A 16,829-nucleotide genomic window follows, 5' to 3' on the forward strand; every position below is an offset into this window, starting at 1 on the left:
CGCTCGAGCGCTCATGACCAAGTCGCCCAACGACGTCGTCGTCTTGTCAGCCATTCGGAGCCCCATCACTCGCTCGTTCAAAGGCGGCTTCAAAGATGCCTGGCCGGAAGATATCTTGGGACCGGTAAGAGAGGATCGATTAGTTAACTGTACCTTGGCTCACCTTGAGAATGGCAGATCATGGCGGAAGCCCCAAGGCGAGCCAACATCGAAGCCAAGGACGTCCAAGATGTCCTCATAGGCAACGTCCTCGCTGAGCTAGGCTTCGCAAAGACTGGGCGGATGGCCCTTCTCAATGCTGGCTTCCCAGTGACAACCACGTTTCACACCGTCAATCGCCAATGCTCAAGCAGCTTACAGGCCGTCACCCACCTGGCGCACTCCATCTGGGCCGGCCAAATCGACGTGGCCATGGCCGGCGGCGTTGAGAGCATGTCCAAGAACTACCAGACCCGCGGTGTACCCGCCGACGTGGGGCCAAGCCTCCGGGGCACTGCTATCAAGTCGGCGGCCGACTGTCTGATGCCCATGGGCATCACCTCGGAGAACGTGGCAAGTCGGTACAAGATTAGCCGCCAGATGCAGGATGACTTTGCTCTGCTCAGTCATAGTAGGGCAAATCAGGCACGCTCTGCCGGCCACTTTGATAGTGAGATTGTGCCCGTCGAGTATACTTTCGTAGATGGAGAGGTCGAAAGCCGCGTTCGAGTCGAAGCCGATGACACTATTCGGGCTGGTGTCACACTGGAGAAGCTGGCAAAGCTGAAGCCAGCCTTTACCGAGACGGGTGGCAGCACAGCAGGGAATTCGTGTGTTGGACCCCAGACTTTCTTGCCGCCCAAGCTAACCTGCTGAATAGATCTCAGATATGCGATGGAGCATCAGCGGCCATCCTGGCCCGTCGATCTTGGGCCGAAGCCCGCGGTCTAAAGCCCCTTGCAAGGTTCCTGGGCACCCAAGTAGCAGGCTGCGAACCCGACGAGATGGGAATGGGCCCCTTGTATGCTATCCCAAGGCTCTACAAGCATGCCGGGATAGAGCAAAAGGATGTCGACATCTTTGAGCTGAACGAAGCTTTTGCCAGCCAGACATTGGCTTGCATCCACGGGCTCGGCCTCGACATCGACAGGGTCAATCCCAACGGCGGTGCCATTGCCATCGGTCACCCTACCGGAGCTACTGGGACGAGACAGTTGGCCACGCTTCTCGCTGAGCTTGCTCGCCAGGACAAGGAGGTCGGGGTTATCAGCATGTGTGCCAGGTGAGTCATGAATCCAGCGTCTTGGAATAGATGCTAACATCTGCGACAGCACTGGGCTTGGTGTGGCCTCTGCTTTCATTAGAGAAGAGAGTTAGTGTGGGCAACCTACTTTAGAGATTCGTTCTCAAATCGCCAACTATATGATGCTGTACTTGATGTTGGTCTTGGCTATTGTTGTTTGATCTGTAGTTAGAGCATACATCGTACAGAGCACGTGGTGATTGCCTGAGGATCTCCTTGAGCGGCAAGTGGTGCATTTTTTATATCGACAGACTAATCGTCTCACACCCGGCCACAGGTATTTACTTTCTCATTAAAGTTAGAGAAGGTATTCAAGCACAAAAAGCCGCCCAAAGAGATGGGTCATCCAGTTGTCATGTGAGATTGTTAATAATTAAATGTGATTGGCCTCAGCGCTCCGAGCGGCTGGACGCATGTCAGGTCGAACGGTCTGCAGCCAACATCTCGTCCACTCGCGATACCACCAGTACTCCCCCCGCCGTTCATTGAACACCACAAGCGCCCATCAAGCAACAGTTTCATCTGCGAAAGTGCCAGCGGGTCCCAACCTTGGCAACACTTTCTCTAAAAGCAGGACACCGCAAACCCTCACAGAGAAGATCTTCCAACGACATGCCGTCAATCTCCCGGAAGGCAAGGTCATACGAAGCGGCGACTACGTTCAGATACAACCTCATAGGTGTCTTAGTCACGACAACACCTGGCCATTTGCTCAGAAGTTCATGTGTTAGGGGTCCCGAATCGACTGCTTTTAGTTCGCCCCTTTGAAGCATCCACCGGAATGCCATCAAGACCATTCTATTGACTGCTACAGGTCTATGGACGCCACACGAATCAAGTATCCGAAGCAGCCAGTCTTTGCACTTGATCATCAGGTTCAATCCAAGACTGAAGCCAATCTTCGCAAATACCGGTTGATCGAAGAATTTGCCAAGGAATATGGCGTTGTCTTTTTCCCCGCCGGCCACGGCATCGGTCACCAAGTCATGGCAAGCCCTCCTATAGGCCCCCCTATTAGGCCATGCTAACCTGATCAGATCGAAGAGCTTTTCGTTTGGCCGGGTACATTATGTGTTGGCTCGGATAGTCACAGCAACATGTATGGAGGTATAGGCTCTCTAGGAGTTGCTCTGGTGCGATCAGACGCAGCTTCGGTCTGGGCCACTGGCAAGAGTTGGTTCCAGGTCCCTTCTGTGGTGCAGGTAACCTTGACCGGGACATTGCCTCCTGGTGTGACCGGAAAGGACGTTATCGTAGCGCTCTGTGGCCTCTTCCCTACGGATGTACTTAACCATAGTGTTGAGTTCGTAGGCTCCGAGCAGACCATGTCAAGTATCCTTGTCGATGACCGCCTCACTATTAGCAACATGTCAACTGAGTGGTCGAGCACTAGAGGAGGCAGACACTACTTGACGCCGGGGCGATTCCTCTCCCTGCTGCTTGCGGACCTTGTATCGGGTTGGGAACTGGCCTGCTAGAGGATGGCGAGGTTGGAATCTCTGCCTCGAACCGCAATTTCAAGGGCCGGATGGGTTCAAGACGTAAGTTCTATCCTTTCCATGTTTGATCGTGAAGACTAATTGTGCCAACAGTTGCTCATGCCTAGCTTTCCAGCCCCGAGGTTGTGGCTGCTAGCGCTCTAAGCGGCAGGCTCTCGGGCACCGGTGTATACAAAGCCCCCGAGAACTTCAACGGTGTGCAGTTCGGTTATGGTACTGGCTTACCGGACTCCCCTTTGAGTCAGCTCGACAGCGCTGCTGAGCAACTCGAGTCTTTCATCGACCGGGCGGAGGCTTCTGTCCCCAAGAACGACGGCAACGATGCAAAGGCAACCACTCGAATTCTTCCAGGGTTTCCGGAGAAGATCACGGGCGAGCTTTTGTTCTGTGATGCCGATAACCTTGATGTGAGTTTTCCAAATGAAGTGTATGAACGTTGGATACTAAGCATGTCTTTCTCTAGACCGACAACATCTATGCTGGAAAATGTGAGTGATGGCTTACCGGCTGCGCCTTTTCCGGTCCGAGCAGCTCAACTGACCATTTTTAGACACATATCAGGATGACATTACGAAAGAGGGCATGGCGAAGGTATGCATGGAGAATTACGACCCAGAATTTAGGTCCATCGCCAAGCCTAACGACATCCTCGTCTCGGGAGGCAACTTTGGCTGCGGCTCATCAAGAGAGCAAGCAGCAACGGCCATCCTGGCCAACCAGATCCCGCTCGTCGTCGCCAGTACCTTCTCCAGCATCTTCGCCCGAAACAGCATTAACAATGCCCTCTTGGGACTGGAAGTGCCACGGCTCGTCGAGCGCCTCCGAGCCAAGTTCCCTGCGTCGGAGAGGGTGCCGACACGTCGTACAGGCTGGACCCTGACGTGGGACGTCGCTCGGAGGGTTGTTGAGGTGCAGGAAGGTGAGGGCGGAGAGCGTTGGGAGGAGAAGGTGGGCCAGTTCCCAGAGAATCTGCAAGAGATTATCGCCAAGGGAGGGTTGACGGACTGGACCAAGCACGAGATTGCAAAGGCTGAGGCATGAAATTCTGGGAATCTGGAGTGAGTATCTCTTGATGGTGTTTTGGTATAACACCTATGAATTTAGATATTTAGAGTTGGTGGAAAATGTTGTCTTGGCTTTGATGACCGACTGGGATCCCTTGATCTCATGAGTAGCTCTGATGGCAAGCATTGCACCAGACGAGGGCAGTACGTATCCGCTCTCCTTTTCACTCTCCCGACGTGAGCAAGTCAATCATGAAGGAGTATACAACCAACATGATCCCCCCTCCAGGTGCAAAACGCACGACCTTGGGCACTAGCCCCTTGTACAGTGCGGTAACACCCTCCTCCCTGTAAACCTTCAGAATACCAGTCCACACCCAAGGCAGAGTCTCCTTCGCACCCGTGGTGCTCTGAATCCGGCTCTTGACCACGTCAAACGGCGTGTTGAGCAGCGTTCCAACTGTTCCGCCCACAGAACCAGCGATGAGGTCATTCACCATGGTACCTTTCTTCGTCTCAGCCGTCGGAAGAAGAGAGCGCACTTGAAAGATACACCCAAAGTAGCCAGCGTTCCAGACAATGTGCCTCCACACGGTGCTCTCGAAGCCTTGGTACAGGCCTAAGGGTCCAGACTCACGAACGATCTTGACAGCACAGTCGAGAACGCCCTTGTACCTCGCTGCAGAAGATTTATCCTGAAGTCGTATCTTGACTAGTTCGAAAGGTACGACGACGATGGACTCAGTGGCGCCGGCACTCGCGCCCGTGAGGATGGCGAGCTTCTGGTCTCGGCGCCGGGTCTGGAACACGTCGGCGTAGAACTTGGCCCAGGAGTCATTTGCTGTGAATTTTGTTGCTCTGAGAAGATGGAGTTAATATCTCGGATGAAGAACCAAGGTGAATGGTGTACGCGCCTCTTGGGGGTCTCCATCAAGATCGGGGCCAGAATCCCTCGGTAGAATCGGCCAACACTGACAACACAGTCAGCGTTTTCGAGTTGTGGAGGGCCAGCTAGCGCACCCTTCTTGCTTGGCTATCTTGTGGAAACAGTCTATCATGCTTGAGTAAACCACGGTTCCGCTCGTGCTTCGTTGGAGCTGTCTTCAACTTGTCAGGAGAATCCAATTCACGACTTTAATCCCGCTTACTCACAATCTCGTCTTCACCACATCCAATGGATACCTGTGACCTCCATCAGCTTGTACTCCTGCATCTAAATGGCTTGGGCGTTCTACATGATCAAGATCTACCATCGTCAGCTAACACTGCCAGCATAGACATCCTCAGCAGCGGTCGACTCACTTCAGAGATTCCCGCAACACCGCCTGTATTGATTCCGGATTCGGCGTTCCTCTCAGTCTATGCAATTTGTCTTGCGGTTGGCTTTCGCACATACCTGCGAGCAGCTGTTGCGGAAACGTGGCGGCGGTGACCTGTGCCGGGGCCATACTGACAATCTCACGAAGTAACAAGATGTACGACTAATCAATCCCTTCTCCGACCCTTCGCACATCTGGACTGATGAGTATATAGAAACTGGGGTCCCACTTTGAAGTTGAAAGCAGGTCCCACACCTTTTGATGCAGCTCATGTGGGATATTGGGGCCATATGCAGATGCCATGATGCACGCAACAAGGGTCATGTCTCGGTTTGTGGATGGCGGTTTGGATCTTCTAGTTCAGGTCTAAATTACTGATACACTACTATGAACCTTTATCTACACTAACAACTTGGTCATGCTCCAATTGCTCAATCTCAGCTGCGTCAAGTCCCAGCACTTCAGCCAGGACCTCCTCAGTGTGCTGTCCTAACAATGGCGGGGGAGTTCGTATAGATGGTCCAGTTCTTGAGTATTGAACTGGACTGTTGAGGACTTTGAGCTTTCCTAGCGCCGGATGATCGAGCTCTTTAACCATCCCTCTCGCCGTAACTATACCACGGTTAGGTCCTTGTTACTTGAGGGGTTTTGTGAGGGAGTCTTACCGTGTGGATGATTCAACGTATCCTTCAGGTCATTCACCTTGGCATATGGAAGACCCGTGCCCTCAAAGATGTCAAGCCACTCCTGTGTTGTCTTGGACTTTGTCGCATCCTCTATCCACTTCTCTAAAACCTCCCTGTTCGCTACGCGTGACGAGTTGGTCGAGAAGCGCTCATCGCTCGCCCACTCCGGCTTTCCTAGGCAATTACAAAGAACGCCAAAGAGCCTATCGTTTGCGCCGCCAATCAGAATGTCTCCGTCGCTGGTGCGGAACGCGCGATAAGGGACAACCGAAGCTGAACATATTAGGATCTGTATGCCTGAGGATTGTGGTAATACTCACGATGAGATGTGCCATAGCGACCGCCATCTCTCTTGCCCGTCACCAGAACCGACTGTGCCATGTTTGATAGGGTCGCAACCTGGCAATCGCTCAAGCACACATCAAGATGCTGCCCCTGGCCGGATTGCCCTCGCTCAATGATGGCGGCCAAGACACTGTTGACTGCGTACAAACCGGTTGTCAGATCCGTTACCGCAACGCCGACCTTGACCGGAGGTCCGTCTCGGGGCCCTGTGATATGCATCAAGCCCATTTCCCTAAAAACGAGAAGTCATCCTATCAGCAACTCATCTCATCCATTTTTTGTGTTCAGACGTACGCTTCCACCATGACATCGTATCCAGCACGGTCGCTGTACGGCCCCGACTGGCCATAGCCCGTGATGCTCGCGTATATGAGTCTGGGGTTGATCTTTGCCAGACTTTCATAGTCGAGGCCGTACTTTTTGAGGCTGCCTGGCAGGTAGTTCTCGACCAAGACGTCCGAGTTCTTGACAAGCTTGGTTATAATGTCGACGCCGGCCTTTTCCTTGAACGAGAGGGCGAGAGACTTTTTGTTTCGATTGACCTTTTACCCAAGAGATCAGAAACTTGCCTGGTCGTTTCATCTAGTGAATTGCATACCGATAAATAGTAGGCGCTCTCGCCTTGCCCGCTTCGGCCGTCCAAGTATGGCGCGTAGGGTGGTCCCCAAGCTCTCGTGTCGTCACCTCGCGTAGGATGCTCGATCTTGATAACCTCTGCTCTGTCTTCTCTTCAGCATATGAGTCTACTCGAACCAGCCATTGTTCTTGGCTTACCCTAAGTCACCCAGGATCTGAGCGCAATATGGCTGTGTCGTGTTAGCCAGGCAAGGTCAAACTTAGGGGATCAACCTACTCCAGCCAACACTCTGGACATATCAAGAACCCGAAGTCCGGTCAAAGGTTGCCTCGGGGTCGCGAGGGTGGCATTGCCCCTGCGGAACAGGGTCGGCCGCGGCAGCGACGCAAGTCTCTGTCGAAGAGGTAGCATTGGTAATATCCGCGATTGCATTGGAAGATTGATCACTTTCTTTACATCAATTGTCAATCGGAAGCCTGTAAAAAATAATGGACACAAATGCCTTGTATGTAGGTAGTCGGTATCATCCACTTGAGCTTCATGTGGGACGGTTGGGCGTCCCACGCAGCAACGTGGGGCCGGCTCATGGCGTTTCCTCATGAATGCCGATATGAACCAGGTACATTTCTATGGTTACAAGGGTAGAAGTGTTTATTTTACGCTCTATACTACCTATCAAAGGCAACGTACGCCCGAACCACGGCTGCTCAACTCGTCTGCCCGTTCAAACCCGCTTCGTTTAGGTGCCCAGAAGGATGTACAAGCACGTATTTCGCCTCACTAGAGCCTCTTCCCAGACAGTGCCATGCTTCTACCGCAGTTTCTCTGGCACTTCCTCATTGCGGAGAATTGACAAGATCTCCTCGTCCGTAACCGACGCCATCGGTGGGCTGAAGAGCGGCTCAACGGTCCTGGTTGGGGGTTTCGGCTTCTCTGGAGTCCCCAACACCCTCATCAACGCCGTAGCCGCACGGCGGGATATAAATGATCTCACGGTGGTCTCCAACAATGCTGGAATGCCAGGTGTTGGGCTGGGTGCGTGATCCAGTAGACACTGTGTCTGGCTGTGGCTAACTTGGGACAGGCCAACTCCTCGAGACGCGCCAGATCAGCAAGATGATGGCATCCTACATCGGAGAGAACAAGACTTTTGAAAAGATGTATCTAACCGGCGATCTCAGTCTGGAGTTGATCCCGCAGGGGACAATGGTTGAGAGGTGTGCTGCCGGTGCTGCTGGTGTACCTGCATTCTACACCCCGGCCGCGGTCGGTACAATAGGTCAGTTAAAACCGACCGCGAGTAGACGAGGGCATAAAGCTAACCAATGATAAAATGAAGTTCAAACCGGCGAGCTGCCTGTAAAATACAATCCCGACGGCACCGTGGCCACCATGTCCAAGGCAAAAGAAACGCGACAATTCAACGGCAAGAACTACGTCCTAGAGGAGTCGATATTCGGCGACGTGGCCCTGGTCAAGGTTCACAAGGCTGACAGGCTGGGAAACTGCACATTCCGCAAGGCCCAAAATAACTTTAACGAGGCCATGGCAAAGAACGCCAAGCTCACCATTGTCGAAGCCGACGAGATCGTCGAGGTCGGCCAGCTCGAGCCCGAGAGCATTCACCTCCAGGGCATCTACGTCGACGTGGTTATCGAGAGCACTGAGCCAAAGAAGATTGAAAAGTTGGTGTTTGACAAGAATCCCGAGGAAATTGTCAAGGGTGAGATGCTATGCACACACCTGGAGTAGCGGTGTTACTAACTAGTCAACCTTCAGAGACAGCATCAAACTCCAAACGGGAACGAATCATCAAGAGAGCCGCCAAAGAACTGAAAGACGGTATGTACGTCAATCTAGGCATCGGCATTCCTCTAGCAGCGCCGGCTCTAGTGCCCGACGACGTCGAGGTGGTGCTACAGTCTGAGAACGGCATCTTGGGCATGGGGCGGTATCCCAAGCCTGGTGAAGAAGACCCAGACCTCATCAACCCTGGAAAGGAGACTGTGACTCTGAACCTGGGTGCCTCGACCTTTAGCAGTCGAGAGAGCTTCAGTATGATCCGGGCGGGCAAGATTAACCTCACCATGCTTGGCGCACTGCAGGTTAGCATGTACGGAGGTGAGTCTCGAGATGAAAGTACTCCTGAGAGAATAATGCTGATGGCCAAAGACCTCGCCAACTTTATGCTTCCGGGCAAGGTCAAGGGCATCGGTGGTGCCATGGACTTGGTCGCGAACCCGGAAAAGACAAAAGTGGTTGTCACCATGGTAAGTTGACGACACTGCAAACATCCCCTAGCCTGGTACTGATGCGATTAATAGGAGCACGTTGACCGAAAGGGGCGCCCAAAGATTCTGAAAGGTGAGTCGGAGCTGACACAGACCCCTTAAACAAAGACGATTCTAACTGAGGGTGTTTAGAATGCACGTTCCCCCTCACTGGACCTCGCTGTGTGTCAAGAATAATCACAGATATTGCAGTATTTGACTGTACGCCCAATGGGCTGGTGCTAAAGGAGTTGGTGGACGAGGTCAGCGTGGATGAGCTGAAGAGCCTGACGGGCGCGCCGTTTGAGATAGCTGACGACTTCAAGCCCTACATGGTATGAGTATTGAATACCACATTTATAGTTTGCTTCACATGTTTCGTGATTCAGTTGGTTCCGCACCGTGAGATATTGCCATGTCAGGCTTGCTGTAACGGCACATTGCTTTTGAGTTGTGCTCTTGACCATCCAACTAAGTTGCCTGTTTATGGTAAGCCAATGCATCAACATTAGCCCAGTGTTCTAGCAGTAATTCAGTTACTAACCTTGTAAACCTTTGTCGCGGAATCTCGTTAGACTTGTGCCCGAAATAGGCCATTGTCACAGGCGTCAAGATCAACACATCGGGAGATGGGTCTTGGTTCAATGCAATCTGTACATGAATTACCAAGACAGCGACTCGCTCAAAATTGTACAACTATTTACTATATGCCCCCAGTGTGTCATCAATCATCCGTTGAGATGAACCCAAGTAATTAACCGGATCACAGAGGGCCTCCAGTTCCTCTATCGAGATGGCATCAACCACTCTCTTGTCCTCCTTCAGCGTCTCGAGCAAGGTTGCCTCACCACCACGTTCAATCGTCTTTTTACAGGCCTCGTACACAACGTCATGGGCATTTTGCCTACCGACGTACTTGGCCAAACTCATCATGACCGCCTCCCCGACAATCAACCCCTTGGACATGGCTAGGTTGGCCGCCATTTGACCCTCATGCACTTCAAGTCCGGCTAGAGTGAACTCGGCCTGGTGGAGAGCTCCGACTGCTGCGACGAAACTCTCGGGAATGGCGACCCATTCGAGGTGCCATGGGCCTGACGCGCGCTCAAAGTCGGATACCATTCCATCGAGGACGAGGCCAGCGTTTGAACGTAGGACCTTGGAGGCTGCTAGGATGACCTCGCTGGAAATGGGATTGCGCTTCTGCGGCATCGTAGACGAGGCGCCTCTGTGAGGAACGAACGGCTCGGCAACCTCTCCAAGCTCGTTAGACGACATGATGATGAGGTCCAGTGCTATCTTTCCGAGCGAGCCCCCTATAAGGGCCAGCAGGTTGATAGCCTCGGCGATACCATCACGAGCCACATGCCATGTGATGGGCGGATCTGCCAGCCCCAGCTCGGAAGCAAGCTGCTTGCGAATGTTGATGCCATCTTCGCCCGGCCCCAGCGAGGCAAGTGTCCCGGCAGCGCCTCCGTACTGCACCATCAGAGCCCGAGGCCTCAGTTGCTGCAGCCGTTCCCTATGGCGATACAGTCCAGAGAGCCACACTGCGCACTTGTACCCAAAGGTGACGGGCAGGGCATGTTGCAGATGAGTGCGCCCAGCCATGGGGGTATCACGGTGCGTAACGGCAAGGCGCTCCAGGACGGCAATTACTCCAGAAAGTTTCGCATCTACAACGTCAAGCCCGGCCTTGACCTGCAAGACACTGGCCGTGTCCATAATGTCCTGCGTCGTGGCGCCCCAGTGGACGTACTTGCCAGCAGGACCACACATGGCGCTGAGCTGGCGTACCAGGGGCAGGATTGGGTATCCAACAATATCAGTCTCGTTACGAAGACGGTCGAGATCGAGAGCAGAGACATCAGCCTGCGATGTGATCTGGTCACCGGCGTCGGCGGGGATGACACGGCAATGGGCCTGTGCCCGCGCGAGCGCCGTCTCGACGTCAACGCATCGTCTGATGTATGCCTCGTCGCTAAATATCTGGTCAAGCGTCAGCATATAGAAATCACAAGGAGAACATGGCCCTCACGTTGCGAATCTCTTGGGTGCCAAACAAGTTGCGGAAGATGACAGAGTCAAAGGCGCTGATGGAGCCCAGACGGCGACACTGGGGTTGAGATGGGAGCCGGATCGTCGTAGCCAGACGACGGCAGGATACAAAGGTTCGCAGCATGACTTCAATTCAACTGGGTCACAGCTCAACTCACTGCATTGAATGATTGAGTGTCCCACAAGATACTTTATACCACCCCTGGTAGGAGAAGCCATCGTCATGTGGGGTCAGTCAACAGCGTCCCACATTGGGGTAGGAGTGCATCCCATCTTCCCCGGATCCCACTTGACTACGGATGCTTCAGTCTGGGGGAATGGGCCCAGCTGCCTGCATCTTGGACGCGCTGCTTCTGGGTCCCAGTCCGGTACCATGGTTCTCAGCAGGGGGCTTATAAGTAGCTTGTGTTGTCAAGTGGATCGGATTGCTGACAACGAGACACGACGAGGAGGCATCACCATCATCAGTATAATCCTCTACACATCACAATTCCATCTACTTTACCCCATTTCACCATAGACACTGGAACGCCATGACTGTCGCTCCGAAACCCCGCGTCCCCGCGACTGACCCCCAAAAGGTCTTCCACTACACCGACCTCCAGAGAACCAAGCCCACTCGCGAGAATGACCCCTACGACTACCAACCCGGCTGGGGAAACCGACACCAGTCTGAAGTAATCCCCGGAGCGCTTCCCATCGGCCAGAACAACCCACAGGACCGCGGCTTCGGCCTGTATACCGAGGGTATCACATACTCTGCCTTTGCAGCCCCGCGGGCCCTCAACTCGAGCACATACATGTACCGCGCCAGACCTTCTGCTGCTCATCAGGGTTACTCAAACATTGAGACAAAGTCCCACATTGAAAACTGCTTCTTGTCTTTGAACCCAAAGGTTGAGGCCCTCCCTGAGCAGGCAGAGTGGTCTCCCTTCCCACTCCCTCCAGACAATGAAAAGATCGACTTCACTGACGGTCTTCACACTCTCGGTGGAAGTGGAGATCCCAATCTCCGCCAGGGAATCGCCGTCTATGTCTACATGATCAACACATCCATGGAGAACAAGGCCTATTGCAACACGGACGGCGACTTTCTCATCACCCCGCAACTGGGCATCCTAGATATCCAGACAGAAATGGGCAAGCTCTTTGTCCAACCGGGAGAAATTTGCGTTATTCAACGCGGAGTTCGCTTCCGTATCAACTTGGCTGAAGGCACGTCGGTTGCTCGTGGCCACATCGCCGAGGTTTGGGGGTCTACTTGGGAGCTGCCAGACCTGGGTCCTCTGGGAGGCCATGGCCTCGCTAACCCAAGGGACTTTCTATTCCCTATCGCCCATATCGATGAAGACCTGCACGTCCCGTTTACCATTGTAGTTAAAAACAATGGAAAGCACATCGCCATTAAGCAGGACCATAGCCCCTTTGACGTGGTCGCCTGGCACGGCAACTGTGTTCCCTACAAGGTGAGCGATCCCCTCTTGATATCTTCCATAACTAACAATCATCAGTATGACTTGACCAAATTCGTCGCCCAAAACTCAACCACAGTCGACCACACCGACCCAAGCATCAACACAGTACTAACAGCCAAGTCATCCGACCCTCACGTCCCACTGGCCGACTACCTCTGGTTCGGCCCGCGTTGGGACGTCGCTAGTAACAGTTTCCGCCCGCCATACTTCCACCGAAACAGCGCTACAGAGCTGCTCGCCTGCATCTACGGGGCCGGACTCGGTCGGTCTGACGAGTTCCAGCCCGGCGGGTGCAGCTACGAGGGCGGGCACACACCCCACGGAGGCTTCAGTGATGAGTATCTTCTCGAGACGCCACTTCAGGTCAACGAGCCACGTAGGATCCTAACAGGTGAGTCTTGCGGAATTGAATCAAGAGAGTGACCGCTAACTTGCTTTCAACAGACCAGATGACCATCATGGTCGAGTCCTCACGAACCTTTCTCTTCACCGAGTACGCCCGCAAGATCTGCGGCGTCCTCCACAGCCAAGGCACCGATTACAAGGTCTGGGAGAGGCTACCTGACCGCTTCTCGGCGCATCCTCTTACCAAGCAGTTGCTCGCCCGCGTGGCACAGGACAAGGCCAACAGCAGGAAGGCAGCTGATTACTACCACTCTCTTGACCTGCTTAAGGAGGCGACCTCCGCTCAGCCAGTCAAAGAACTTGCAGCTCATACCAATGGTCACACAAATGGTGACAAGGCGGTGGTGGCTTGATGGGATGAACTTTGATTGTATGGACCCATTGCTGCGAGGATATGTCCGGAATAGTTTGATGTATGGAGGTCTTATATGCTCTGTCTCTGTGGTTGGGATCGATTCCTCTGTCTCTTCTGCGTAACTGGTTCCTCGCTCTCTTCCTGTATGATTCAGCTTCTTGGTCAAAGCGCAAGCAGAAACGCTCGCTTCAAATTAAATAGTACATCATGTTACAATTGCAGTCCTCAACCACCTTCGGGCTGATCCTCCACATCAAGCAAAGAGTCGCTCATGATCCTCAGAATGTGACAAAGCCCTTTTGCGTTCCACTTTCCTACCTCCTCGATCAGGCTGGAAAACTCCAGTAGAATCATCTTTGCCGCGTTATAACCTCCTTCACATATTACTCCCGAGAAGCTAATGACGCCGCCTTCCCTAAGGAACCGTCTAGCTGCGTTCTCCTGCCCGTCATCGACGGTAGACCCAGGTGTTGATGTCGTCGCCATCCCATTTCCCCCCAGCAACGGCCAGTCCACCTCATTGAGAAACTCGTATGGTTCCACGTCCGCGAACCGAGAGTCCTGCTGGTTTGGTGGCATCATAAACACATACAGCCCAAGGACAAGCGCCGCGGCAAAGATGGAGACTTCCGAGTGAAACATGGTGCCATCACTGATACGTCGGCGGCTCATGGCTGTATAAATTCCAGCAGCATGAAGACAGGCCCGTCGGGCATACCAGGTCTGACTCCAAGCAGCAATGTTCTGCAGAGCTTCGTGTGCGCCGTCAGCTCCCTTTCGACCCGCAGCGAGCTCAAAAACTTCGAGATTGGCGAACAGGTTGATGTTGAGGAAGTGCCACATGACGATACAATTTGGGTTCTTGTACCTGAGGAACCTCGAGTAGGATCCGTAGATCTCGTTTAGCAAGCCTGATAGCGCTCTCCCGGCCTCATCAGACGCAAATACTCGGTTGGATGCGTCAGAGAGTCTGTAGCCTCCGGTGGCAGACGGCACTTTGGCCACGCGAATACGAACTTCCAGAATGCGAATCCAGATTATGGATAGTAGCCCGATGATCCCCACGGGCGAGAGGCTCTGTGACTCTGGCAGGCGTACCGAGGGTTCATGGGTCTGTATCGTGACAGTTCCAGACACAATGCTGGTGCCGCCGTCAACAATTCGCTTCCATGATCTGGCTGAAGAAGCCTGGAACAGTTCGACAGAGCATGGAACCTCAAACTGCATCGTTGTGGATCGAATGAGCGGTCTGTCGCCCAAGCTATATGCCCACCAAGCATCCGTCATTATCAACGCCGAGATCAGTCTACGCACCAAGTTAACGAAGCGGCCCCCTGGAACACCTTCTGGCTAACCTACCTTTTTACACTCTCGGCTCTCGCCCAGGCCTTCCAGAGAGCGTCGTCATTCCTTAGTTGACCCTGAGACTCGTTTTGTATCCTGAGCTGTTCCACAAGGCCCCCTAGGCTCGGCGAGTCTGGGCAGGCGCTGAATAGGCCTGATAGTTGTGCGACCTGGAACAAGTTTGTTGGTTAGTCTCTCTATCACGCTTTTTGAAGAAGACCTCACAGAAATTGTCTGGCTGTACAGCATACGCGCCAGAGTCTCGTTTTGTGTGTCCTACGGGGCCAGTTAGGATACAGCCAGTTAGACTGGGTACGTTGGAAAGGGCACATACCACAGGTGGACAGATGGACCAAGCCATTAGAAGGACCGCCGCAGACGTGAGATGTGCAACCAATCTCACCGAGCTTCCCGGTCCAAATGACGGCGTTGCCAACTGGTGACAGCATTTTTGAGTCGCCGCTGGGAGGAAGCTGAAGGCGAAGTCTCTGACTTGTTTTGAGTCGAAATGTACAAGCCCCAGGAGGCATAATGACAAGACGACCAAATTCGGCGCAGATTTCGCAGAAAATGTAGGTCGATGTATAAACGGAAGCAGTGAGTGAGGCTGCCGAAAGACAATGTCGAGACCGAGGTTGAGGAGTCGCGCGGGCGGAAATTTACTACTGGATAGGGCATCAGGCACGAACTCGTGGACAAGCTCCTGGCGCTTGTCTTCATCAAGGCCCCATTTCGACTCATTCTCTTTTCCAATGGACGGCGTCGGTGACGTTTCCGAGATAAAGATGTCGGTCAAGATATTATCGCCCCTGTAGCCCACCACATCGATCCATATCCTCGCGGCGCCGTCGTCGGCCAGTCTCGATCGATTGCTGGGCCACAGCCGCGCGACCTGAGCGAATCGCTCGAGGGGAATGCTGCCAGCGCGTTCCGTGCTGGCGAACTGGGAGCTCGTCAATGTTGGAGAATTGCCATTGGCTGCAGAAAGGTTCAGGAAATCCAATGAGTTGAAGTTGGCGTGGAACAGGTCGAGAACACCTTGACAGGCTTCAAGGTCGTTGGAGAAGCCATTACCTGTTATCGAGTTAGACCTCAGTGCCCGTCCCCTCGTTGGCTGAACATGTCTTACTTATCATTAAGGATGACTGCACAAAATCAGTCCCCCCGCTTAACATGACGTGAAAGTCGGTGCTGCCATTGATCATTTCCGGTGATGAGGTCGTCAAATCGGGAACGACGAGATCTTGTGCAGCTGTTGGCTCTGGCAGAGTATCTGGATGGTTCTCATGAGGTCCTTCGAGCGAAGTCTGTGTAATTGCAAATGCCGGGTCGCCGCTTAGTCCTTGATTGCGGGCCTGCAACAATGTTGCCGCAGCCAGTGCATCCAGTTCCGAGGTGATGAGTTGGTCAGTCGAGCCAGTCGCATCGATTGCTGGCGGATTTTGGCTCATGTTGTCCCCCTGGTTTGACAAGCCATTGCTGTTATCACCGCTCTTTTCAACCTCATTTTCGGTAGTGCTCCCCCGACGGACGGTCTGGTTCTGTTCGACGGCGCTTTCGGGGTTGCTCTGTGTATCATTTGACGAGTTGTCCTGCCCGTGGAAGTACTTGACGTGCCTCAACAAGACGTCGCTAGCCCAATTCTTCAGCATACAAGACAAGGAATAGAGAACGAGCACGCCTATCGTACCACGGCGCGAACTGACCTCCGAGCGTACCGACGATTGCACTTACGGCACTGGTATGGCTTTTCTCCCGTGTCTACACAGCCTCATGTCAGCTTGCGACAACCATGCATTTGCTCCCAGGTGTCTCACGAGAACGCTCGTGGCGCAAAAGATGCTCGGTCTTGATGAACGTCCTATGGCAGTACGAGCAGCGTTTCATCCTCGCAGAGCAGGGCCCGACCGGGGGAAGAAGGGAAGAGTAGAGCTTGAGGTTTTGCTTGAAGCAGCGGTAAGTTGAGCTCGAGCACTCAGTGGGGCTCGACAAACAGGTGCAGCCGGATGTACGTGACCCTTGGAGATGCCTATCAGCCACTCCCATGTCAAAGACGGGACATTCGGGGCCCGGCCAGCCACTCCATGGACTCCACTGAACCGGGTCTGTCAAGGTGTTTGCGGGGGGACGCGGGGTTGAAATGCGGGGGGTGGGACAGGACAGGGGTAGGTAATGTGGGACGGCTACACACACCGGTAGTGATATTAAGG

At 53.5% G+C, this 16,829-nt stretch overlaps 5 protein-coding genes and 1 pseudogene across 6 annotated transcripts, besides 1 other annotated feature; 3 read left to right on the forward strand and 3 right to left on the reverse strand.

The window, feature by feature from the left end:
* Window positions 1-13: 13 nt before the first annotated feature.
* On the forward strand, window positions 14-3,822 carry NCS54_00222800 (Homoaconitase, mitochondrial; the record flags this gene model as incomplete). Its single annotated transcript, XM_053147831.1, has 10 exons — window positions 14-124; window positions 178-809; window positions 860-1,261; window positions 1,311-1,351; window positions 1,877-2,000; window positions 2,097-2,271; window positions 2,320-2,733; window positions 2,889-3,188; window positions 3,245-3,269; window positions 3,332-3,822. The coding sequence occupies 10 exons, from the start codon at window positions 14-16 to the stop codon at window positions 3,820-3,822; spliced, it is 2,715 nt and encodes a 904-aa protein (XP_053003806.1).
* A 187-nt stretch (window positions 3,823-4,009) lies between these two features.
* NCS54_00222900 (Mitochondrial thiamine pyrophosphate carrier 1) lies at window positions 4,010-7,123 on the reverse strand (the record flags this gene model as incomplete). The annotated part of the gene is made up of 11 exons (XM_053147832.1): window positions 4,010-4,643; window positions 4,700-4,756; window positions 4,806-4,882; window positions 4,938-4,967; window positions 5,514-5,716; window positions 5,770-6,063; window positions 6,111-6,367; window positions 6,430-6,677; window positions 6,734-6,854; window positions 6,910-6,941; window positions 6,989-7,123. The coding sequence occupies 11 exons, from the start codon at window positions 7,121-7,123 to the stop codon at window positions 4,010-4,012; spliced, it is 2,088 nt and encodes a 695-aa protein (XP_053003807.1).
* A 332-nt stretch (window positions 7,124-7,455) lies between these two features.
* Window positions 7,456-9,323, forward strand: NCS54_00223000 (annotated as a pseudogene). Its single transcript has 7 exons — window positions 7,456-7,747; window positions 7,797-7,991; window positions 8,052-8,435; window positions 8,492-8,833; window positions 8,885-8,982; window positions 9,037-9,076; window positions 9,136-9,323.
* Window positions 7,456-9,323: a sequence feature.
* A 355-nt stretch (window positions 9,324-9,678) lies between these two features.
* NCS54_00223100 (ADSL-C domain-containing protein) lies at window positions 9,679-11,164 on the reverse strand (the record flags this gene model as incomplete). The annotated part of the gene is made up of 2 exons (XM_053147833.1): window positions 9,679-10,971; window positions 11,021-11,164. The coding sequence occupies 2 exons, from the start codon at window positions 11,162-11,164 to the stop codon at window positions 9,679-9,681; spliced, it is 1,437 nt and encodes a 478-aa protein (XP_053003808.1).
* A 409-nt stretch (window positions 11,165-11,573) lies between these two features.
* Window positions 11,574-13,273, forward strand: NCS54_00223200 (Homogentisate 1,2-dioxygenase; the record flags this gene model as incomplete). The annotated part of the gene is made up of 3 exons (XM_053147834.1): window positions 11,574-12,506; window positions 12,552-12,906; window positions 12,960-13,273. The coding sequence occupies 3 exons, from the start codon at window positions 11,574-11,576 to the stop codon at window positions 13,271-13,273; spliced, it is 1,602 nt and encodes a 533-aa protein (XP_053003809.1).
* A 227-nt stretch (window positions 13,274-13,500) lies between these two features.
* On the reverse strand, window positions 13,501-16,506 carry NCS54_00223300 (Hypothetical protein; the record flags this gene model as incomplete). The annotated part of the gene is made up of 7 exons (XM_053147835.1): window positions 13,501-14,581; window positions 14,635-14,789; window positions 14,845-14,895; window positions 14,954-15,693; window positions 15,749-16,251; window positions 16,326-16,380; window positions 16,437-16,506. 7 exons carry the CDS (start codon window positions 16,504-16,506, stop codon window positions 13,501-13,503), a joined length of 2,655 nt encoding a protein of 884 aa, XP_053003810.1.
* Window positions 16,507-16,829: the final 323 nt, after the last annotated feature.

This window comes from Fusarium falciforme, chromosome 2 (genome assembly GCF_026873545.1).
Source record: "Fusarium falciforme chromosome 2, complete sequence".
Lineage (NCBI taxonomy): Eukaryota > Fungi > Ascomycota > Sordariomycetes > Hypocreales > Nectriaceae > Fusarium > Fusarium falciforme.